This window comes from Anguilla anguilla, chromosome 19 (assembly GCF_013347855.1).
Source record: "Anguilla anguilla isolate fAngAng1 chromosome 19, fAngAng1.pri, whole genome shotgun sequence".
Lineage (NCBI taxonomy): Eukaryota > Metazoa > Chordata > Actinopteri > Anguilliformes > Anguillidae > Anguilla > Anguilla anguilla.
Genome location: NC_049219.1, coordinates 17,012,988 through 17,035,828, shown reverse-complemented (window position 1 = coordinate 17,035,828; position 22,841 = coordinate 17,012,988). Strand labels below are relative to the sequence as shown.

Here is a 22,841-nt window from a genome sequence, read left to right as displayed (position 1 = left end):
GAGAATTATTAAAGGCTCAACCCCAGGCCCTCTCCAGTGTGCTGAGGGGGATGAGTTATTTTTTTAACCAGAGGGTCACGGGTTTAAGTCCCAATGAGGGAGCTCTGCTGTACCTCGAAGCGGATCACATCACATTAAGGGCTCCAGTAAACACAGCCTTTAACCCTGAATAATACCCCCTATGAACACAGTGAGCTGGTGGAGGCCTCTGTGCACTGGGGTAGTGGCTCTGACATCACACTCTGGAGACAAGCCTGTTTCCCAGCAAACCTGCACATCGGTGCTCCATTCATCAAAGCATTCACAAACCGAGGGGAGCCCCCTTCCCCGTCCCAGGAAGGAAAGAGCTGGAACATTCCCATACCTCACTTCCTGTCAGAGCAGAGCAGCAGGAAGGGGCTCACCGTCACTGTCAGTCACCCCTAACTCATCAGGCATCGCACAGATATCAGTGCACAATAAATCCTGATATGTACTACTGAAATACAGCAGTTAGAGAGCTGTGTAAAGTACAGGAATGTGCATATAAAATTAAACAGTGAAACAAATATTTTATTTCAGACGCTGTTGTAAAAGGATAACTACACACAGCTGACATTACAGTTCCTCCGGAAACACAAATCCTGCAAGAGTCATCCGATGAAACAACGGCCATTGGACCACGCTCTAATTCCACAGTCATGACGTCACAATGGCAGGCCTGTGACGTCACAGGCACGGTTCCGCCCTGCCGCAGGGCAGTGTGAGGTCACAGCAGGACATGTCTATTCTGGGGGGGGCAGACCAGTGGCACGTGCCCCCGGAGGGATAAGGGCGATCCGGTCCAGTCGCTCCATAATTAACGGTGTAATCACCAGGCCCTCGCAGGCCTGACAGTATAATCCATACCAGAGGGCGGGCCGTACCTGCTAATGCCAGTTAGCGGAGCATGAAATTTGAGCTTCCCTTCCCGCACGGCAGGTGGCCTGGACTTTAATGGGGGGGACGGGGGGGAGGGGGGGCAATTACCCAGGGAGACGTGTTTAGTCTCAGTCTGAGACTCCTTGGGGAGGGCGTACGGGATTCTGAGCAGCAGGGGCATCTGACCTCATGTAGAACCATAACACAGCGTTTACATAACACCTGCGCGTTGTTTCAGGTGTGAACTGCTCCGGTTGCTGGAAATGCCTTTCAGATCGACAGCGACTGCATCTTTGACCTAAACACCCTTAACCCTGCCGCTGCACGGCTTCCCGTTCACACCAACCAATCAGCCGGCCAGGCCACCGAGCCCGCTGCTGCTGCTGCTGCTGCTGGCGGTCAGGCGGTGTGCATTTCACACGCTGTTAAACACAGATACAGCCCGTTCAGCTCCGGCCCTAACCCTGCACTCAGGAGAACACAGGCCTCACCCCCCGCCCCCCCCAGCCTGCGGCAGTCTGCTGTCGGCTGGGTCTCTGAGGATCTCCCCCTCTTCCTCTTCCTCCTCCTCTTCCTCCTCTTCCTGCGCTAGGGTGGGCTGGGGGGTGTTTTTTTCTCATCTTCCAAGGCAAGTTCAGCCCGCGAACATCTGGATTCCCGCTGAGGCGAATCCTGTCTCGCTGCTCCCAGAATCCCCTCTGATATTCCCTCAGAGAAGCCAGGCGGTGCGTTTGGAGCTTCCTGAACAACGCTCCGTGATCACAGCCATAAACCCAGCCGGGCCTGTCTGATCTCTGCGAGTCTGTAACAGCAGTGTGTGACCAACACACAGCACACACACACAATAACACACACACGCATACTGTACTAACATACAGCACACACACACAATAACACACACACACATACTGTACTAACATACAGCACGCACACAATAACACACACACACACACACACACACACATACTGTACTAACACACAGCACACACACACACAATAACACACAAATATAATCTACACCAGTGCAACTGAAGTACATGGTTGGTTAATGCATAGCTATGAATTATCATTCAGTCTCCACTGGAAGGATTCAGACGCTGGATTTAGTATGCATCAGAACAGTATTCTATTTCATTTGCGATGATCAAAAGGCCAGCGCACATGGCTAACAGGCGGCCGGTTTAACGGTCCTAATTTAAACAAGCTCGCTGGGGAAGGGAGGGGCTGCTGCAGGACGGACTCACCTCACCCACATTGTGTCAGAGCCAACCTCACCCACATTGTGTCAGAGCCAACCTGGGCAACGCAGGGCAGCCATTTTGTGCCATGCTGCTCTCCACACGGCAGCATAAGGTCAAATGGGAGGGATTTTGTTTCAACCAGTAAAAGCGGGGGGGGGGGGGGGGGGGGGGGGGGGGGGGGGGGAAGGCGGTGAGGCAACTAGATTGGGAATTAGACAAGTAAACCAAGGGTCCTCCTATTAATGTAGAGGGGTCTTTAATGGCCACAGGCATCATTAAAATTGACCGAATTTTTACATTTCATCTGAATGACACTGTCTCCAGCAGCACAGTGTCCCCACCATGTAAAGAGATATTGTGCACTGGTTATCTACTCGGTCCAGGAGGAAGACACAAAAGGCAGCACTTCCAGCAGCAACCTGACAGGACGGAAAGCCACAGCAGCCTCAGCTCTGTGTGCTCGGCACAAATCCCCTAATCCAGCACTGAAGCCCTGGAGCTGTGGGGCCAAGACTGCTCCCCCTGCTCTCACCATCCTACCCAACCACAGAGAGAGAAACCACACTGCAGCGCAGAGAGAAACCACACTGCAGCGCAGAGAGAAACCACACTGGCTCTGAGAGAAACCACACTGCAGCGCAGAGAGAAACCACACTGCCTCTGAGAGAGACCATGCTGCAGGGGAGAGAGAAACCAAACTGGCTCTGAGAGAGACCATGCTGCAGCGCAGAGAGAAACCGCACTGCCGTACAGGAGAGAGAGCGTACAGGAAGGAAGAGAGAAACCGCACTGCCGTGCAGGAGAGAGAGCGTACAGGAAGGAAGAGAGAAACCGCACTGCCGTGCAGGAGAGAGAGCGTACAGGAAGGAAGAGAGAAACCGCACTGCCGTACAGGAGAGAGAGCGTACAGGAAGGAAGGGAGAAACCGCACAGCCGTGCAGGAGAGAGAGCGTACAGGAAGGAAGGGAGAAACCGCACTGCCGTGCAGGAGAGAGAGCGTACAGGAAGGAAGAGAGAAACCGCACTGCCGTGCAGGAGAGAGAGCGTACAGGAAGGAAGAGAGAAACCGCACTGCCGTGCAGGAGAGAGAGCGTACAGGAAGGGAGAAACCGCACAGCCGTGCAGGAGAGAGAGCGTACAGGAAGGAAGGGAGAAACCGCACTGCCGTGCAGGAGAGAGAGCGTACAGGAAGGAAGGGAGAAACCGCACTGCCGTGCAGGAGAGAGAGCGTACAGGAAGGGAGAAACCGGGCTTGCCTTAAAGAGCCGCAGGATGTTGGCCACCATGATGGAGACGGAGCTGGCGGCGGCGCCGATCACGCCCACGATCTTGTCGGGCTTGGCGAAGACGGGCGGGTCGCCGCTGGCGCAGTGCACGTCGGAGCCGTCCTTCTCGATGAGCGCCTGCACGAAGGTGAGCGACTGCTCCAGGGCGTAGGTGTCCCGCGAGCAGGTGTCCAGGACGCGCGCCCCCAGCGTGACGTTGGGCAGCAGCTCGGGGTCCTTGTTGATCAGGTCGATGGCGAACAGCATGGCCTCCAGGCGGTGGATGCCCTTCTCCTTCTTCAGCTCGCCACAGGGGGCGCCGCGGTCGCCGCGCGCGTGCACCGGGAACAGCCCCCCCAGGATGATGTCACCGTCTAGCCGGATGGAGTGGGCGTGCTCCGGGGCCGGGGGGTCGGCCCGCTGCGCCCGAACCGCCAGCCAGCAGCAGCAGCAGCACCAGCCGGCCCACAGCAGGACTGGCCAATCACCACCCCTCGCCATGGCGACGGGGGGCGGGGCACGGGAAACGGGCGGGGCTCGGGCAGCTGGAGCGGCGGGCGGGGGAGATGACGAGGCAGTTGACGCAGGGTGTGGGCGGGACCATGGGGACCCCGCCTCCTCCGGATCAGTGCTGATTGGGGGGCGCTGAGCCCACAGGGGGGGGGAAGTGTGGAAGTTTCCGGGGGCTCGAGGCGGGCATTTCAGGGGGCAGGGAGAGACTCAGAGTGGAGCAGGGAGCCAGAGGACACACTCACTCACATCCTGGGAGAAAAACCTGCAGGACAGAGAGAGAGAGAACATACTGAACCAAAACACACACACACACACACACACATGCACACACACACAGATATGCAAACAGCCAAAAGCTTCACTGTGCCATAGCTGCACTGTGCCCAGCAGTGCCTGCAGCAGTGGGATGATATTTGACGTTGGTTTCGAGCTAAAACCCAAACTTAAGGTTTTGTTTTCCATTTAGTCGAGTATTTAATGAAACAAGACAGATTTAATGATCAAAGACAGAAGCACTGCTAGTCTGGAGCTTACTGGTCAGGACCCACATTATCAGGTCAGTTCTCCACATTTGTGACTCTTTATGAATAGACTTTTCCCCCACACACCGTATCCAATTGTATGCATATTCAACAGAATTGCCGTTTTTATGAATGATTTGGCATAGAATGACTATTAATCCTCACAGTTAGGCCTGTCAAAGTATTAAACACAGGTAAATGGTGAAGCTGGCCATTAGCATTCATTATGGTTTTACTCGAAACGCACTTGCTTTGATTCTGACAGGGAACCCTCGCGCTTTGTGCGTGCGTGCGCGCGCGCGCGTGTGTGAAATCCCTGGCACTCCCCGTCAGCCTCGTTTAGTCCCGGATTCTGAACCACGCGCCACATCTCCTATCGGAGAGCATACCTCGCGGGGAGCGCCAACCCTCTCGTTAAGTGTCACCAAAACGTGTTCAAACGAAGCAAAGCTGCATGATACTGAAATCAACGTGAATGTTATTCCAATAATCGTAAAACACAGGCATGTGCTTGGCAAGAGTTCTACCGTTAACGGTCCCACCGTTCACTAACAGCACCCCCCCCCCCCCTCCCCCTCCACGCACACATTCTGAAATTTCAGTAATTCTGCTCTACAGTTTTATTTTATTTTGCCGTTTTTATACATATTCGAGTGTGAAAAATCACTGCCTAATGTTTTGTTGTTGTTGATGCATTTATGCATTCGTAATCTTGCCCCCTGAAAGATTACACACAGGGTGTATCCTCTTGGCTGTACAAAGGAATTTTACGTCCATCTGCAGCTGACATTCTTGCGCAATTAAAGGTAATCAATTGCAGAATTATATCTTCAGCAATATCTGATCTCTCTCATCACGGAAATCACTGAGAATATTTGTAGCTCTCGGTGTGTTTTCACTGCTATGTGCATGGGTGCACATAACGTCACGGTATATCAACGGCACGACTTATTGACTTTTCTATATTATTGCCATTAGACCTGCAAGCCAATAATAATGACTTTGAAAATTAACGGAATTCCGGCACTTTAGCGTCTCAGAGAGACAGGTGCCAGAATCCTGACAGCTACAGTTTTTCACATCTCGCTTTTAAATTTACACGTATCACGGAGCAGCACCACCTTCTCTGGGGCTTCTATTAAATTTTCCTCAGCCCAACTCCTCCCGAAGGATATGCCTGCTCTTTTCAGACATTGATAGCTTTTGTCTTTCCCTGTCACGCCGGGGAAAAGGCGCGATTATTCTTCCGTCTCGGGCTGACACACTACAAATAATTACGACGTGATATTACAGTTTGAGGATGAGAGACAAATAAAACGGAACACCGCCAGCCAACATAAAAACAGAACACTCAACCCGTCCTTCAAAATCGTATGCAATGCAGCAAAAATGAAATACACAACAAGATCAAAATTAATGAGCTGACAAGCACTTGAAACTCCGGCGCTAAACGTAACAGGGATCTGTACAACAACATTTTACTTGGTGGCTACACAAAAATGAATTGATACAACGGTCCTTCGTGCACGAGATTACAGCCGTCTAGTTAAAATATGTTGCTGCAATATGCTGAATCTCTGCTTTGTCTTCTGTCCTGGGCAGCCTGAGTGAGTAAATGAGTACCTGTGACTTCCTAAAAAAGCGAACACGTAATATAAGAAAACACATGCGAGTAAAGTACTAATTCCATCACACACCTGTCACGATAAAGGGCGTCGGAAATTATAATTGCTTCCTATGTGCGCCAAACGCAAACCCTACTTTAAAAAAGCATACCTGCCATCGTGTAATAAAATGTCGTACTGACACTTGATAATGATGTGACACTTATGCTTATGCCTTATGCCAAAAACGCTGTTTAAAGAGATTTTCAGGAACGTGCAAGTGGTTTGCATTGAACTGTCAGCCCAATGGAAAAAAACTTTACATTTTATACAAGTAATATAATATAATTAAATGTATATTTTGTAAGTATACCTTCGTGTATACTACGTGTGACGATGTGAGAGCGCATTCTTTTTCTATAACGCAACTTCGTTGCGGAGCTCAACACTTTTCCGTATGGCGTAGCAAGCTGCTACTTCAGCCCCAGCAGACAACTCGAACATATATCCACTGTAAATCATCTCGGCTTTACTAACGTGTACAGTCGCGTCAATTTGCGCCAGAGAATACTAGATTATATGTCTTAAATGTGTCACTGGAGACATTCATTCGCGAGTAAGAGGCATTAAGACACTGCACACAAACAGATGAATCAAAGGTGTGTGGTGGGGGTGGGGGTGGGGGTGCGGGGGTGGGAGGTGAGGGTGGAAATTCAACCTTAAATCAAACCCGAGGTTTGTCTCACATTAATACCAAAAGGCTATCAAATGAAAATAATAGGCTAGTTTGAGATTGTACCTGCTCTTCGGTGTCTAGACGAGGGTTCCTCGCGCTTTCGCCGCCTGAGCTGAGCCGCACGAGCTGTTCAGGGTGCTGAAAGGGACAGCGCTTGACGCGCGAGCTCGTCTCCTCCAAGTGAATCTCAAAATACTCCCACCGGCTGTGATTGGTTTCCTAACTCTTTCTGGTGCACCTCCACCGCTTCTTTAAATCAGTCTGCAGGCGAGCAGTGTTAGCTCCTCACATTACCCTCCATTACACAGGTTGTTCGGAGTCAAACGGACGAGTTTCGGAATGCATCGCTGACGTGGAGGGTAACGACTTCAAACAGATTGTTACCTGAAACAGAAAAAAGGAGGATTCATACGTGCTCCCCAAACGCGGCATCAGCTTAAACATGAGGGAATAAATATGAATTAATGACACGTCGGATTTCACTGTGAAAAAGAGACCTGAGATAAACTGTCAAGATGCATAAAAAGTGAATATTTTACACGAAGAGGTCATGGTCAAAATACCCTGAATACTCTACACCGGGGGGTCAAATTCAAATAAGGATCAAACTGAAAAGAATCAACGTCACTGCGCCATGGGTGTATTAGGCTACTGTTACAAGAACAGTCTTTTCAACGTGGCAGATAGGTTACAAACATATAATAATGTGTCATTCTCAATAAATTCAGCTTCACCTACACCTTAGTTATTCTAAAGAATGAAGTTGAACGTATACCTGTTTTTAAGAACCAAAATATTAAATACATTTTTCTGGTGGGCAAGACATTATTGTTTTCTATGTTCAACAAATTCAAACGTCGATTGATAATCGATGGTTACTACTATACACCTTTTTTTTTTACAGGCGTCGATTCAAGTCTTCCATCTAGAAAGATTTTTTCCTTAATACAGGCTGTTGCACTTAATTTCCTTACAGGTTTGATTATAAAGTCATTAGAAAACCCTTCACAACGTCATGACCACCCTCAAAAGGCAGTGGAACAGCTCCATCTACCGTTTATACAATGCTACTGCGCTATGCGCGAAAGCATCACCTCTATAGTACGACAGCGCGCGACTCAAAATAAATAAGAAATGTGATATTTAGTAAGCCTCTAAACATGAATGCTGTGAAATACCTTATTTACAATTATGTCCGGAGCAGAACCTGCAATCCTCCCCTTCGAGTTTGACTTTATACGAAATGTTGAACGACAGACAAGTTTCGGCTTCAGTTTGTTTGTGTTAAATTTCAAATAGTGTGTTTGTGGGCGACACACATTAAATATTATGAAATACCACCGTTTATCGCATTCACATTGAAATAAACTTTGGGTTTTGAACGTCAAACACGAGAAACTCGTGAAAACCCGTTACAAAATATAGATAAACTGCAGATACTTCGCCGTTGGCGTTTACGCCGCTTTCAGCAGGGAGACAGATTCGATGTAAAAATGGAACAATTGGTCACGAGACCAATCGAGAGCGTGCTTACCGTCCTCGCAGAATTCTTTCGTCCAGTGAACTAATTATTATTCCAGAATTATTTCTTCGTGGCAGAAACTAACGTTAGGTTATTTATTTATTTATTTATTTTGGATGATTATGTGCCCAGATTAAGACAAAGTTTGAGATTTGGGTCAGTTTATGAGGGAACGCATGAAAAAAGACTTTAATGATCACATTGAGAGTCAGGACGGTTGGTGGCATCTCCAGCTTGTACAAGGCTTTGTGGGGGTGTGGCCTCCAATTAAATCACAAAAACTTTCCAGGTGTGAAATAGTTCATAGAGCATGTTAATTCGAAAACTAAAGGTAATATATACATACATACACATAAATACCATGTGTACCAATACCTACCTTATTCAATACCTTGCAACATAAATTAAAATATGCCTATAGTTAAAAAATAATAATAATAATAAAATAAAAGAAACAATTTCAGACAGTTTTACTTGGTGACAGCGGACGCTGACTGTCCAGAAATGCTTTGTTGAATATTTATGAGGTGCAAATTGCGCTCTACCCTCTTGGGTGCCGTAGAAACGCTGCATTCAAACAGACACCATTATCCGCGACTATAATCACAACAATAACCGTCGATTAAAATATGCAGCTCCTGCGCTGAATTCCCGTAAGACCTCCATACAAAAGCACAGGTAAGGCTTTAAAATGGCCATTGAAAGCGGTTCTCTCCAGTAACAGAGCACAGCCAGGTCCTGCTGGTGTTCAGTTACTCAGCTCTTCATTCACCACTTAACACAGTTTATCACAGTTAAACACATCACCTTGTTTCTTGGGTCGGAACTGGTCAGTGATTTTAAGGTGACACCAAACACCCAGCAGCCTCTGTGGCTCTCCAGGACAGCCGCTGAACTAAAAACCCTTCCTATGATCATAATCTGATGTCTTACTGCAATTTCTTTAAAACCATTGGGTCTGGTAAAGTTACGTTTTTTTATGTTTCTAATTTGTGATGTTCCCTGTGTATGTTTGATTTGAACTTGTTCCTCTTTTAACACACAACAAATTGGCAAAAAAGCAATAAAGATACTGAATTTAATTTAATTTTAATTTCTGGTTTGGTATGAGGAAATGGAGCTGGACATGACTCTGCTGTGACTGTAACCCCTGTGTGAGAGCAATGGGCCCGCTACTTCATCTGAGACAATAAAAAACACAAAGCTAAGAAGAATACTAAATATGAACACTTGCACACATGCATGCATGCACCCGCACATGCACACACGCACACGTGTATACACACACACACACACACACTCTCACACCCACACACACACTTATACACACACTCCACTCAAAGGCTCAGCTGGTGCAGGACGCATGGCAGGGATTGTGGACTCTCAGTTTAAACTGTAAGTAACGCTCCCTCCACTCTGTCCCAGGAGCTCAGATGCCTCACACGTGCAGCACCACGTCCCTCTGCTCCTGCTTTCTTCTTTTCCCAGCTCATCCCTCTCTCCCTGCATCCGTCGCTCTCTCCCTCATTGTTAGCGGTTCTCTCAAGCGTCCCGTCTTCTCCGGAGCTGGGGGGGGGGGGCGTGTTTAGCAGCTGGGGGGGGCGGGGGGCGTGTTTAGCAGCTGGGGGGGGGGGGGGGGGGCGTGTTTAGCAGCTGGGGGGGGGGGGGGACGTGCGGTAGCGACAGCAGCTGTTAAATGCCGCTCGCTTGGCAGTCAATTACAGCCTCTTTTTCCACACGCCGACTCCTCCTCCTCCTGTTCAGCATCCCTAAAACCCACAGCGAGCGAAGAGCTCCGCACCACCTGTAGCACGGGTCTGAGTCAGAGGGGACATTCAAACACACAGAAAGGTGCTTCTGCACCGGAGCGGAACAAATCAGACAAAAGGCCTGCATTGCAGCTCATAGCAGAACCACATTTTAATGTGCAAATTCAGACAAACTCAACCTTTCATCTGCATTCTTACACACCAATGCGAATTAGCCGGTAGCTGATATCTTGGTAAAATGCTGTGCGAGAGGGAAGAAAAGAGGTTGCACTGAAATTACAATGAAATTACAATGAAATAAATGACTGAACTTGCAGTGACTGACGGGAATTTGGGCCAAACTGGCTGCAGGAGGGTCTGGAGGCCAAGCAATAGCAGACAGAACGGGAAAGTGAAGACTATAGGTCAGATAAACTCACCCACACCAGTCACCCACATCCCCCCCCCCCCCCCCCCCAAAAAAAAAAAGACAATGCATGTGAATGTAACATGCGTGCACAGGCACCACAAACAGCCACAGCTACAGACCCTCATTTGGTACGCAGAGGCCAACCAGCCAGCAGGGCTTCCACAGGGACATCCTTATAAAATTTTACAATCTGCCAAATTAGCTCATTCACTGCACTGCCACAAAACTCTTGTGAAGCAGATATACACATTATATAAAAATATAATAAATCACTTTTTAAATGTTGCGGAGCCTTCTAAGAGTCCATCCTTCCTGTAAAAAGAAAAGAGACACTTAGTTCTTGTGTTTAATTCCATTTATTTGAATTTTATAACTTTTTTAAATAATTCCAGAATTGTAATTCAGCAGTGTCGTCAGGATTATCACTGAAATAAACACGTGCATCCTTTACCGTCGTGTTATATAATATCCTCACTACTGAAATATGCTGTTCTGGGGTTGGTGTATACAGCCTCTATCAATATACAACTGGAAGTATTGGTACATAAAGTGGCCGGGTACTTACGCCTGCTTTTTAAACGTTTCCTGAGATATTCGGTTTAAATCTGCACCTTCAGGACACTCGTCGAAATCCTTAATACCCAAGGTCGTCAAGGCTGCAGAAAAGAAAACGTTATTCCAGGTGGCGTTTAATCCAAACACGTTAACCGTAGATACTGAAGCACCTTACCCATCTTGTACTGAGCTAGAGTGATGTGTCCCTGCTTCACTGGATCCAGTATCCCGAAGACTGCGTCTAAATTGGACTCGTCGATAAGGCAAGGGCAGTCCAGTGGTCGAAGTCTGGACGCTTTCAGAAGCTCGAGCTGCATGATCAGAAACTCGCGTGGGTTTTCTGTAAGATCACAGAGGACAAGTTGTATTATCAACGTTAGCTTGCATGAGTGCACATCCACTTACAAACACAAAATTAACATTTCCTGAAGAAGAACACTAACGTACCAACTACAGCTAAACATGATGGCTTAATGTTAGCTACATTTACGAATTAACTGTCTAAGCAAGTATTGCTAGTCTACATAAACATGACACTACAGATAATATTAGCAAGCTAGCAAAGTAACTCGCTAACATGTAGTCTATAACCTAAGAAAACCAAAAATCGTTTCACAAATGCCAACTTTAGGCTATATTTCTATCCCTGACAGCGACGCTCCTAGTCGATAACTAACGTTAGTAGCCTTGCAAGCAGATAACGGAAGTATCGCTGGCTAGATCGGATGTAGAAACAATGTAAATATGAACTACTCACCAGGTCTATGGAAAAACAGCATACTCGTTAAATTGTTCATGAGATCTGGGATTTTGTGTTTTTCCAGATAGCTGGCTGCTTCTTGCTCCCGTGGAGTCGCCATTTCCGGTTTAATACTCTGGATTGTTTACATCGGTTGCTATGTTACGAAGTCTATGGCAATGGCAAAACCTTCTGAAACTCCAACTCGGGTCTTACCTGGGCAACCGTACATCCCACAAGCACTGAACGGAGAGCTCTAAAAACGGGAGCCCACCTTTCACCAGCCGTGATGGGGATATGTTCGGTCAGGCAATAGAAAGTTGGCAAGCAAATGGTGTACAACCCCAGCTGTAGAAATGTGAATTATGCAGAATGTACCAAGATAATAACCAACATAACCAAAATGGAAACACTGCACACCATTAATTGAAGAGACAGAGCCGTCATTTCTTACAAACATATAAATTATTTTATTTACAAAGCTGCAGATACAAAACAAACAGCCTCCCCCCCACCTGTGCAGAGGTGTCAGTGTAGGACACACAGCTCCCCCAACCTCATCTGCCTGCTTCTTCCTCCCGCTGTCCCTGATATCCCCTCTAACCCCACCCGCCCCCACTGTGTCCCCTCACTGCGGCTCCCACTGATCCAGGATCAGCCCAGGCCACGGTGAACAAGGTGCTACTGGGCCCAGCGCTGATCTGGGGTCAGTGGGGACAGTCCGGCTTTCTCCGCTTCCCCCGAGCGTCTTTACAGGGAAAAGGGAGACTGAGAGAACGAGGACACACACAAGCCGGCTTTGATTTGCTCAGGCTCATAAACCCCCTCAGGTCGGGGGGACAGACGGGGGGGGGGACTAACTCGCAGTCGTGCAACAGCTACAACCCCGCGAATTTAGTCAGATCTGAAAACACGTTTTCCTCTTCCTGGCTGAAAATGGCTCGGGTCAACAGGACGAGCGCTAATAATTTAGAAAGTCTATAAAAAGAAACAAACAAACAAACAAACAAAAAAAAAAGATTTTCCTTTTTTCCTGCACTTCATTGGGTATGAGCAACGCATGACACCCCTTCAGAAAGCGCTTCCTGTGTTTGGTCAGCTGTATTTACAGTGGATACAAAAGTAAGGCATCCCATAATCCCATGGTTCTGTCAGTGTGCGGTTTTGACGCCAGCACCCAGCAACAAGCCGATTTAACACCCCTGGACACTCTGCTCCACGACCCTGAACACGACCCTGAACGCTTCTGCCCCAGGGTCCTGAACACTCTGAGTTACGCTCAGTGAACCCTGAATGCGCAGTCATGTGACATTTACCTGAACAAAGACGTGAAAATGAGTTCCTGCCCAGAGATCTGGGACAATCTGGGACGTGTCAGGTGACACAGAGAGCTACTGGCTTTAGATGATGGTTAAAAAAAAAATTAAAAAAAAACTTTTTACTTTAAACATATTTTAACACACAGTAATGAAAGTAGAGATGAAGCACAGAGGCCCTATGAGGGGTCTGCCTGCACAGGCCTCACTCACACAGCGCCTCAGTGCACCAGCACTGTTCTGGGATCAGTTTGGCTCTTTAGCTCATAATGGACAGATACGCACTCGGGCCGTTACCACAGTTACCATACCCACAATCCCCGGGGTTCAAGTCTGAGAGCCGAGCCCCTTCGGAAAACTTTAATTAGTTATCAGTCCCAAGCTTGCCTTAAGACGACACATTAAACGATAAACGATGCTCTTCAGTAAGTATAGGGGAGAAATACCACTCTTTTTTTTTTTTTTTTAAAAAGGCAAGCCCCTGGTACCTTTTTTTAAGTGCTGCTGATTCTGACCCTCCTTACGATTGGTTCAAATTGTTTGAGTTGAGAGCATGGTATATCAATTCCACCTAAAATGGCTTCCTACAGCGGGACGGGGTCTTGCCTACAGCGGGACGGGGTCTTGCCTACAGCAGGACGGGGTCTCGTTTTGAACAGACAGGAGATGGGAGGCAAAGAAGACAGCGTTCTTCAGATGAACCAAGTTTCAGAAAAATGATTCTCACAACTTTAGACGTGGACGTAAGAGAAAATAAATAAATAAAAAGCTGTGAGCAAATTAATGCCACGCTCCTTATGGAGTTTGACATACAGTTTCCATAAATCTCATTAATTTCATAAATTTCATGTGACCAAGGAGGGTTTTAAAAAAGTCGTAAAATCTTTCAGTTCTGAGAAAATAAAAATAAATATAAAAATAGTACAAATTTGTACACCTTTTTTCAACAATTGAAATACTATAATAATACTTTGAACTTTAAAAGGGAAATACAAATATAATTCTGCTAAAGGACTGTAGCATTATTGGGTCAGATAGAACAATATTAAAAGAAATGACAAATAATCAAACTAAAAGTACACTATGAAATTGTACATTTGGGATGCAAGCTTTGTACGCCTGAAGGTGCTCAAAACCCACACCCATGAAATACCTGACTTCTTCCACTTCTTATATTAAAACACACATTTGCCGGAGAACAGCGCCGGTAAAATATATTTCCCCAAACCGAAGTTTAAAAGTTCCTGGCTGCACTCTGGAGCCCATCCCAGTCTGCTGGAGGGGTGAGCTGGGAGTAAGTGCACTTTTCACACTGACCTGCAGGGGGCAGGGCTGTGTCTGATCCACAGGCTGAGGGGGAGGAGTCTGCAGGTCCTTCAGATTGCTGGAAATGCAGAGTAACTGCCAAGCTCCCGTGTCAGAGATGAGCCCCAGCCTACCCCTTTCCAAACGCAATGGGGCACAGGCGCATCCGTTAATGTCAGTAAAATATGTCCCAAATCCATGCAAATTAAATGGCGTTTTTAACCAAACTAAAGCTAAAATGAGCCTGTTTTCCTGTTTCCTGTTTCCTTTCCAGGTCTGTGAAGCATCAATGGTGATTATCTCCAGTCTGAGGGATCCCAATAACACTGTGCTTCCCAAAGTGGGGTCCCCCCAGTCACCCCAAAACCCCAAAGTGCGTGTGTGAGTAGAGCAGGGTCTCGGGTGGAGGCTGCACCGCTGCTCCGCGCGGTGATGTCATAACGCCGTGACATCAACCTTACGTCCGCACGGTCGCCATGACCGCCTGTCCCCCCGGGCACAGAAACAGCTCTGCATCCAGGGTTAGGGTTAGGGTTAGGGCCCGCACGCCCCTCCCTCAGTGAGGTACCTTTGGCTGAACCAGAAACAGCTCTGCATCCAGGTCGCCGCACGTCCCTCCCTCAGTGATGTACCTTTGGCTGAACCAGAAACAGAGATGGGACAGTGAACACAGACTCCCTGAACACTTACAGACTCCCTGAACACTTACAGACTGAACACTTACAAACTCCCTGAACACTTACAAACTCCCAGAACACTTACAAACTCCCAGAACACTTACAGACTCCCTGAACACTTAGACCGCCTGAACACTTACAGACAGGCGAGGCTGGTTGGCATATCAGGTGTTTTACACACTGAGGAACTTGTTTTAAGCTGCTGATCAGTCAGTGTCAGGCAGGGCTGTGCTCCAGAGTGACAGCGGCTGTGCTGCTCTGTGTGTGGGGGCAGGTGTGCGGCGCTCTCACCTGTCGGGGGAGGGCGGGGTGGGGCTCGGGGCCGGGGGGCCTGTACAGGCTGCTGAGGGCGGCGGGTTTAGGCGTCTTGCCGGGTCGCCCGACGGGGCTGGAGCTCTTGCGCTTCCTCCCGTCGGCCCGAGCGAAGAGGGCGTGGTCCCCGGAGAAGGGGAGCGGCCGGGGCAGGCCGGGGCCAGGGGGCGGGGTTTTGGCACAGAGAGGGGAGGTCCCGTTGCTGCTGAGCGTGGGGCTGGACTGGTGGGAGTTGGGCGGGGGTGTGGCGCTGTGGAAGTTCCCCCTGGGGGGTCCCGTGTAGGAGGAGGAGGAGGAGAGCGGCGACTTCCTCTTCTTGCTGCCCGTGACCCCGCCCACAGCCCCGCCCCCTCCCGTGGTCCCACCCAAAGCTCCGCCCCCTCCCGTGGTCCCGCCCGCAGCCCCTCCCCCTCCTCGCGAGAGCGGCTCGCAGGCTTTTGGGGGCTTGTTGGGCCTGGAGCGGGGGGCCCGGCTCTGGGAGGGGAACAGAGGGGCCAGCGCCGGGACAGGGGGCAGGAGGGAGGCGGAGTCAACAATGCTGAACACGCCCCCACCCCCGCCCACATGGGGGAAGGCCGTGGAGTAGGTGACCATGGAGACGCTGTTGGTCGGGCTGGCGAGGGCGGGGGAGGGCAGGAGAGGGGGGGGCAGGGAGGTGGAGCCGGGCGGGGCCAGGGGGTGCGGGGCAGGCTGGGACCCGGGGTAAGGCGTACGGCTTTCAGCGGCCAGGGGGATCTTCCTGCAACACACAGGAAATGACATCAGCGACGTGGGCGCAGGCCCCTCCCTGACGCAGGCGGCGCAGAGCGGCGACTCTCACCTCCACATCTGAGCGTTGACGTGCTTCTCCACCATGCAGCGCAGCGCCACCCGAACCCGGTCCCACCGCCGCTCGAACACAAAGCAGCCCCGGCCCATCAGCCGGCTGCCGAACGAACAGCACTGCGGGAGGGCACAGGAGCCGTTACAGCCTGGGACAGAGCTGACACAGGGGCCACATCCGGCTCTACACACACCCTTCTACTACTGAAGAGATATGAGTGTTATAGATCTTCATAAAGGCTCTGGTATCCAGGAAGCAGTAAGTTTCAGGACCCTGGTGTGGAGTGTGTGTGTGTGTATAGTGTGTGTATAGTGTGTGTATGTGTGTGTGCACGTGTGTGTGTGGCGTGTGCCAGACGTACCGCCATGGGCCGAGGGTGATGAGAGGAGTAGGGACAGTCCAAGTCCTCAGGGGTCTCCCCCTCGCCCTCCTCACCGGACAGCCGGTCTCCCCCCCCTGCAGCGGGGCACGGTGGGGCGCTGTCAGGGGGGGGTCCCACACTGCTCCACCCCCCCGGGGGCCTGCAGACACACAGAAAACCCCGCTGAGGCACACCTGCCTCCGACGGAACACAGAGCGCTCAGCTCCGCTGTGACATCACGCGTGGGCGTGGCCTACCTGGGTATGTGCGCAGTGGCCAGTCTGCTTTTCAGTAAAGATGTGGTCCTGCCGTCCTGGCAGTCTGTCGAGGTGCTGCTGGTGGGCTCGTGTGATTGGGCGGGCCGGCTGGGGTGGGCATGGCTTCCCTGCTGCTCCCTGAGGTGCCGCCCCTTGTGCTCCGCCAGCAGGGAGTCAAACTGCTTCCCCCGTCCCGGGACCGCCCTCCGATGGGTCAGAGAGTGGGTCTGTGACACACACACACGCACGCACGCACACACACGTACGCACAGGTACATGCACACACACAAAAAGCAATATGTGATGACCTATGAGGGAACTTCAAGTTGTTTAATGAAATCCATTTCCGAACAAGGGCTAGAATATTAAATGTATCAACATTTCATTCAGACAATGTCAGGTGCTGCACAAAGAAGATTCCGAGAGCCAATCAGAGCCCAGAACAGCCTACCTTGCATGTGAGCGAGCGTGTGCAGGGTTTCTTGCTCTCTGGGTCCAGGACGCCGCAGTGCTTGTTGGGATCAAACACTCTTCCTTTAAAAGGCAGAAACCAAAACACCAATTCAAGGGCATTCCATTCAGTCAGCTTCAAACTGCAGGACATGCCAATCAAACATTCAAACTCTTAAACTGCTTAAAACCGCGCACCGACTGACAGAACACAGACGCTTCCAAACCGCGCACCGACTGACAGAACACAGGCGCTTCCAAACCGTGCACTGACTGACAGAACACAGGCGCTTCCAAACAACGCACCAGACCGGCACAGAATGCAATGACATCACCACTCGCCCCGCCCCGCCCCCTGGCAAGTCTCACCTGACACCCTCTTGTATGGCTTGGTGCCCTTAGTGCCGTTTTGGTGCTTCCTGTCCAGCAGAGGGGGCGGGGCCGTGGACGGCCTGTCCAATGAGGAGGAAGGGGAGGGCGTGGGCCTTCTGTCCAGAGCGGTGGGGGATGGGGAGGGGGAGGGTCTCTTGTCCAGTGTAGAGGGGGAGGGGCTGGGCGCTGAGGGACCCCTGCCGTTCAGGACCCGCTCCTGGGGCTTGTGAGGGGGCCGGGCCGACGCGGCGGGCGAGGAAGAGGAGGACGAAGAGGACGAGGGGTAGCTGATCCGGACATGAGGCCCCTCTACCCTGCCCAAACACGACATCTTCTCCAGGCTCACCACCGGCACAGAGACACTGGAGAGGGGAAAGTGGGAAGATAAGAACCTCTTCTGAAAGCGGTGTGATGGAGCAGAAGCAGGTCTCCAGGCTCTACCCACCATGGCTTGGTGCGAGCCCCTTTCGGGGGGTACACAGTGTGGGGCGCCCTGCTGAAGGGGGTGTGCTGGTTGTCCCGGGGGGGTCGGAAGGGCCGGGGCCGGGGCTGGGGGGGGCTGCTGTGTGACACCTTGGGCCTCTGAGTCAGGGGGGGCCTGGAGTCACAGGAGGGGGCGTGTCTCCTCTCTGAAAGACACACACACACACATGCGTGCACGCACACACAAACACACACACGTAAGCGCTCACAAATGCCCACAAACCTGGAGCCCAACGTCTCAGTGAAAATCACACTGTGTTTGCAAACAGGTCCACAAGAGGGAGACAAACACCCACTAATACCGAACTGTACTTCCCAAAGTTATAAACACAGCCTGCCCTAAGTGACGGCACACAGTTAAACCACAACTGCGCCCGTAAAAGCTTACAAGAGACAAGAAAAAGACAACACCAGATAACAGGACAGTAAAAGGATCTTAAATGATCTTAACAGTGGTGGACCATCGGACGTGTGTGAAAGTGCCGAACGCTGGTCACATGCTGCACCTAAAGCCCGTTACACACACAACTTCAGCCAGGGACTACAACCTCCACATCACATTAAACACGTCACAGAAAGAAAGGAAGGAATAAAGGAAGAGAGAAAGGAATAAAGGAAGAGAGACAGGAAGGAAGGAGCCTTACCGTAGTGAGACAGGAAGCCCTGAGGTTTTACCACCTGGCTGCAGATATTGCACACAACAAGACACAGCTCATCATACGCAGGGTACTGTCCATACAGGTGCATATCTGCAGGGGAGAGGAGAGCAGGGGGCTCAGGCACACTGCGCAGCACAGGGGAACACAGGTACGCACAGGTGAGCACAGGTACGCACAGGTGAGCACAGCCTGGCTCCAGTGGGCCTGCTGCGTGGTACTTTTACTTCCAACCAATCAGCAAGCTAACGCTGACTCCTCCCAGAATTTTGCCACAGTGAAGCACTTGAGCTTCAGCCAATCCCCAAATTCTGCACAATGCCCCACGCATCAGAACGCACCCTGAGAGGGAATAAGAGACGTCTGGCCAGTCTCTCTCTCCCCAGGCCTCCCATCTCCTCACTGAACCTCTCCCTCCAGGTGAAGAAACACCTTCATACCTTCTGAACAGGAAGTGCCTCACAATAAGACTGCCACATATGCCTAAAATACAACTAAAACTGTGAGTGTGCGTACGCTGTGTGTGTGTGCGTGTGTGTGTGTGTGTGGGAGGGAGAAATTCCATCAAAACACAATCATACAATCAGGCTGCAGTCCCAACAGATATTAGCCTATCAAATGAAACCAGATTCATTAAAACTGCTTTCGTCAAAGCGCGACTCGTCGGGCCAAGTTACAGACAGATTCACTCCGCTTACTCTGAACCGGCCACGAGCAGCCTCCCCATGCCCTGCGAGCGTAAAAAACAAGCACATAAATTACAAACGCTGGAGCTCAGCTTCCTGCCTGTCTGCCAAACACAATATGCACAGTGTGCAGTTCTCTGGGCCGAACGCGTGCCAAAAGAGACTCTCCGCCAACTTTTAACAACTAAAACAATCATAAATTCATTCATTCCGCACTACCAGGAAGGGAGTCATTTCAAATGTTTGGATGTTTCTGTAGTGAATATCACCATGCCTGTAATAAATGAGCGTTTGCACCACTCACTAAGGAAATGAGTGCATCACGTCGCGATGCCTGCAACAGCTGCAATCTCACCATGTGATTCTCTACAGCACGTTAATCACATCCGAGATCAGAGTTATTCCTTTAAGCTCGAGGTCAGGAATGTGTATCCATGTCCTCTGGGTCTGTCAGTAGTGACTCTGACTCCGCTCATTTCTGTTAAACCAGTCGGGCTGTAAAGACAGCAGACACACTCCAGCCCTTTAAATGGCTCAGCCTGTGAACACACCTGGAGCTCTTCACCTGTTCAGCAGGCGTCCTCGTCCTCAGCCTGACTCACAGCGGCTACCTGGATACGGCCTGGATGTGAGCGTCTGTGCGCAAGCTGGGAGCTACCATCCATCCCCAAGTAGCACAAAAAAACCTCACTAAATCCATTTCACAACTTGGACCAAGATCATTTTTGTTCATCAACGCATTACCGTCTGCCAAATCTGAGCAGGCTCATTCTAGCCAATGACTAATGAGCACTTCCTGTCTGGGGGAGATAACAGGCCTTTAGTGTGACACCGTTACAGACTTCATTTCTACGCTCTGCAACGTCAGACCCAGCAAGTAAAGCTGCTTTCGGATGAAACTCCTGCACAGTACTGAACCTGAGTGTGGTTCGGATGAAACTCCTGCACAGTACTGAAGCTGAGTGTGATTCAGATGAAACTCCTGCACAGTACTGAAGCTGAGTGTGATTCAGATGAAACTCCTGCACAGTACTGAAGCTGAGTGTGATTCAGATGAAACTCCTGCACAGTACTGAACCTGAGTGTGGTTCGGATGAAACTCCTGCACAGTACTGAAGCTGAGTGTGGTTCAGATGAAACTCCTGCACAGGAGCTGAAGCTGAGTGTGATTCAGTTGAAACTCCTGCACAGGAGCTGAAGCTGAGTGTGATTCAGATGAAACTCCTGCACAGTACTGAAGCTGAGTGTGATTCAGATGAAACTCCTGCACAGTACTGAAGCTGAGTGTGATTCATATGAACAGCAGTGTAAAGACAGGCTATCGGTCCAGTAGTACATTCTTTAGTTACAATACAAATTGCTCTTCGTTTTAGGTTAACATTGCATTTAGTGATTATAGATGGGTCTATTTGCCTTCTTGGTGAACCGGTATCTCTGTATTCCTGAGACTAACACTGATGTTCTCCACCGTAGCATCTGCAAAGTGGCTGTTATGTGTAATGTCATGTGCCATTGGCCATCCAGCCAGATGAAACATGACAGTCACTGAAAGTCAATGTGCTCTGTATTTGAAGCTGAGCTCCAGAGGAACGGTGAGACTGGAACTGAAGTCTTAAGTGACCGGTAAAGCCCGTATCCAGCAGACGGCCGGCCCGGTTCCCTAGCGCCTTTACCGCGTGAAACAGAAACGGAGTTGACACGGAGGTGGCCCAAGCGCTCCGTGTAAATATGGGTGTGCGTTCTCAAAAGTCTGCAAAGACCAGAGCGATGTTACCAGACTCATTTGCATTACTGACAGTAGAGTGGCAACCGACAGGGATTCTGGACTGGCAGGTTCAGTTTTATTATTTTAAAAGTGTCAATGTAATTATCATTCAAATCGCGGCCAATATTAGCATAACGGAGAGGCGTGTAACAACTATGACAGGCCTCTGAAAGATGTTATTTATTTCTTATGACAGGATTGCAGTTGTGCTGCATTTTTTTAACCCGGTGGATAAATTGATGGCACAGCAGATTTTGAAACAGTCCTTTTTAAAAGCTGCTCCTGGAAGTGATGAAGCTGCCCCTAGAGAAGCGAGCATAGACCTGCAACCACTGGCAGCACAGCATGGGTCTCAAAAAGCAGACATTTCTATCCAAACACCTCCTCTGCTTTGCATCTCACAGAAAATTAAGATGTATTTATTCAAAATGAAACCCTAAACATAGGGAATATCAGCCCAACATATAATACAGTATATGATATTAAGGATGAAAATGTCAACAGTTGGGCTGTTTTGCAGGGCCGGCCGTTTATACGAATGAACACCAGATGAGACAAAACCCAGACAGATTAAAATGGTATAAAAATAGTTTCGCCCACGCCATCCGAAGAAATCCCCCCTTGCAGGTAGGAATTGGTCAAGGACGTCCCCGTGCTCAGCTACCGCCCCCTGCATAGTGCACGATTCTTGAACTGAAGCGCGAAGCTTTTTCGGCGTGTTTAAGTTCGGTCTGCTGTCACACCCATTTCCACCACGCAGGTGTGAACAGCTGGATGAGCAGACGGACAGCTCCGATGAAGAGTGTGCGCACTTTTGAGCAAGACTTACCCTCTCTGTTGAGTTTCCTCGCGTCCCTGCCGTTCCCGATATCCTTCCCCGTATCTTCAACATGTGCAACTGTAGGACACAGCGAAGCCACTAACGTTACGTCAGCTCTGCTTTCCAGCTCGAAATTGCAAATGAAATCACCAATGGCATTTGCTCCTGGTTAGCCACCTGGCTATGATGCCCGTTAGAAACTAGTTGTTCAACCTAGCCCGTATGTCAGAGAAATACATCCAACAAGCTAGCCAACCCAAACTCTTCACTAGCAAGCTAGCTTTAACCAGCTAGCGAGATACTGCCTCTGACAGCAGCAGCTAAGACATTAATCACAGTGACAGCACAGTGACACTTTTACCGTTTACGGAAACAATATACCCGAACAACTCAATTTGTTTTGTACTTAAAATAATGTATCTGTTCACGCAGTAGACAAACAAGCCATTCACAAACAGCTAGGCTAATTTAGCACAGAAATGCACGGACAGAACACCATCTAGCTACAGCAGCTAGCTAGCTAGTTAGTCAGCGATAGCCGTTCATTCTCAGTTTAACAACTCTATCCATAAGTGAAAACTCGAACTCAAACACGAGAAATATCGTGCCATGATCTTACTGTCAGAGTTCTGTAATTTAACGGCTTCGATGAAAGCAGACCACGGTTTGTACAGGAACGTATTCGGACTGGGTACTTTTCGATCCAATGTCGCCATTGCGCTTCCGTCTTGTTGCCTCTTCGCAGCTAGCGCACAGGACTTGCGAAGCGTCTGACGTCACCTTC

General features: G+C 49.7%; 3 protein-coding genes across 6 annotated transcripts in view; all 3 read right to left on the bottom strand.

The window, feature by feature from the left end:
- Positions 1 to 8,538, bottom strand: part of LOC118218684 (metabotropic glutamate receptor 8-like) — a 95,579-nt gene extending 87,041 nt beyond the window's left edge. For 2 of the 4 annotated variants that reach the window (XM_035401274.1, XM_035401278.1), the window contains exons 1-3: positions 7,959 to 8,252; positions 6,844 to 7,164; positions 3,398 to 4,181 (exon numbers count right to left, since the gene is read on the bottom strand). In XM_035401274.1, the coding sequence (XP_035257165.1) occupies positions 3,398 to 3,907 (510 nt within the window). In that variant the 5' untranslated portion in view covers positions 3,908 to 4,181; positions 6,844 to 7,164; positions 7,959 to 8,252. Of the gene's footprint in view, positions 1 to 3,397; positions 4,182 to 6,843; positions 7,165 to 7,958; positions 8,253 to 8,314 lie in introns of those variants that run through there. The other 2 variants (XM_035401275.1, XM_035401276.1) reach the window with 2 other exon arrangements.
- Positions 8,539 to 10,508: 1,970 nt separating this feature from the next.
- Positions 10,509 to 11,944, bottom strand: si:dkey-42p14.3 (EF-hand calcium-binding domain-containing protein 10). Its single transcript, XM_035402059.1, has 4 exons — positions 11,793 to 11,944; positions 11,211 to 11,375; positions 11,046 to 11,136; positions 10,509 to 10,792 (listed from the first exon to the last, which is right to left on the bottom strand). The coding sequence occupies exons 1-4, from the start codon at positions 11,893 to 11,895 to the stop codon at positions 10,750 to 10,752; spliced, it is 402 nt and encodes a 133-aa protein (XP_035257950.1). The 5' UTR covers positions 11,896 to 11,944; the 3' UTR covers positions 10,509 to 10,749.
- A 276-nt stretch (positions 11,945 to 12,220) lies between these two features.
- On the bottom strand, positions 12,221 to 22,830 carry LOC118219007 (ataxin-7-like protein 1). Its single transcript, XM_035401787.1, has 11 exons — positions 22,677 to 22,830; positions 22,067 to 22,135; positions 18,775 to 18,879; positions 18,093 to 18,276; positions 17,645 to 18,009; positions 17,277 to 17,359; positions 16,826 to 17,052; positions 16,569 to 16,728; positions 16,205 to 16,326; positions 15,364 to 16,123; positions 12,221 to 15,033 (listed from the first exon to the last, which is right to left on the bottom strand). The coding sequence occupies exons 1-11, from the start codon at positions 22,771 to 22,773 to the stop codon at positions 15,016 to 15,018; spliced, it is 2,190 nt and encodes a 729-aa protein (XP_035257678.1). The 5' UTR covers positions 22,774 to 22,830; the 3' UTR covers positions 12,221 to 15,015.
- Positions 22,831 to 22,841: the final 11 nt, after the last annotated feature.

Excerpts from the sequence above, each read along its gene's own strand:
- si:dkey-42p14.3 (XM_035402059.1), bottom strand. The coding sequence starts at position 11,895 with ATGGCGACTCCACGGGAGCAAGAAGCAGCCAGCTATCTGGAAAAACAC. Across the intron at positions 11,376-11,792 it reads GCTGTTTTTCCATAGACCTG|AAAACCCACGCGAGTTTCTG; the intron begins GTGAGTAGTTCA and ends GTGATCTTACAG. Across the intron at positions 10,793-11,045 it reads GAAACGTTTAAAAAGCAGGC|GAAGGATGGACTCTTAGAAG; the intron begins GTAAGTACCCGG and ends TTCTTTTTACAG.
- LOC118219007 (XM_035401787.1), bottom strand. The coding sequence starts at position 22,773 with ATGGCGACATTGGATCGAAAAGTACCCAGTCCGAATACGTTCCTGTAC. Across the intron at positions 22,136-22,676 it reads TAAATTACAGAACTCTGACA|TTGCACATGTTGAAGATACG; the intron begins GTAAGATCATGG and ends TGTGTCCTACAG. Across the intron at positions 16,124-16,204 it reads GTCAACGCTCAGATGTGGAG|GAAGATCCCCCTGGCCGCTG; the intron begins GTGAGAGTCGCC and ends TGTGTGTTGCAG.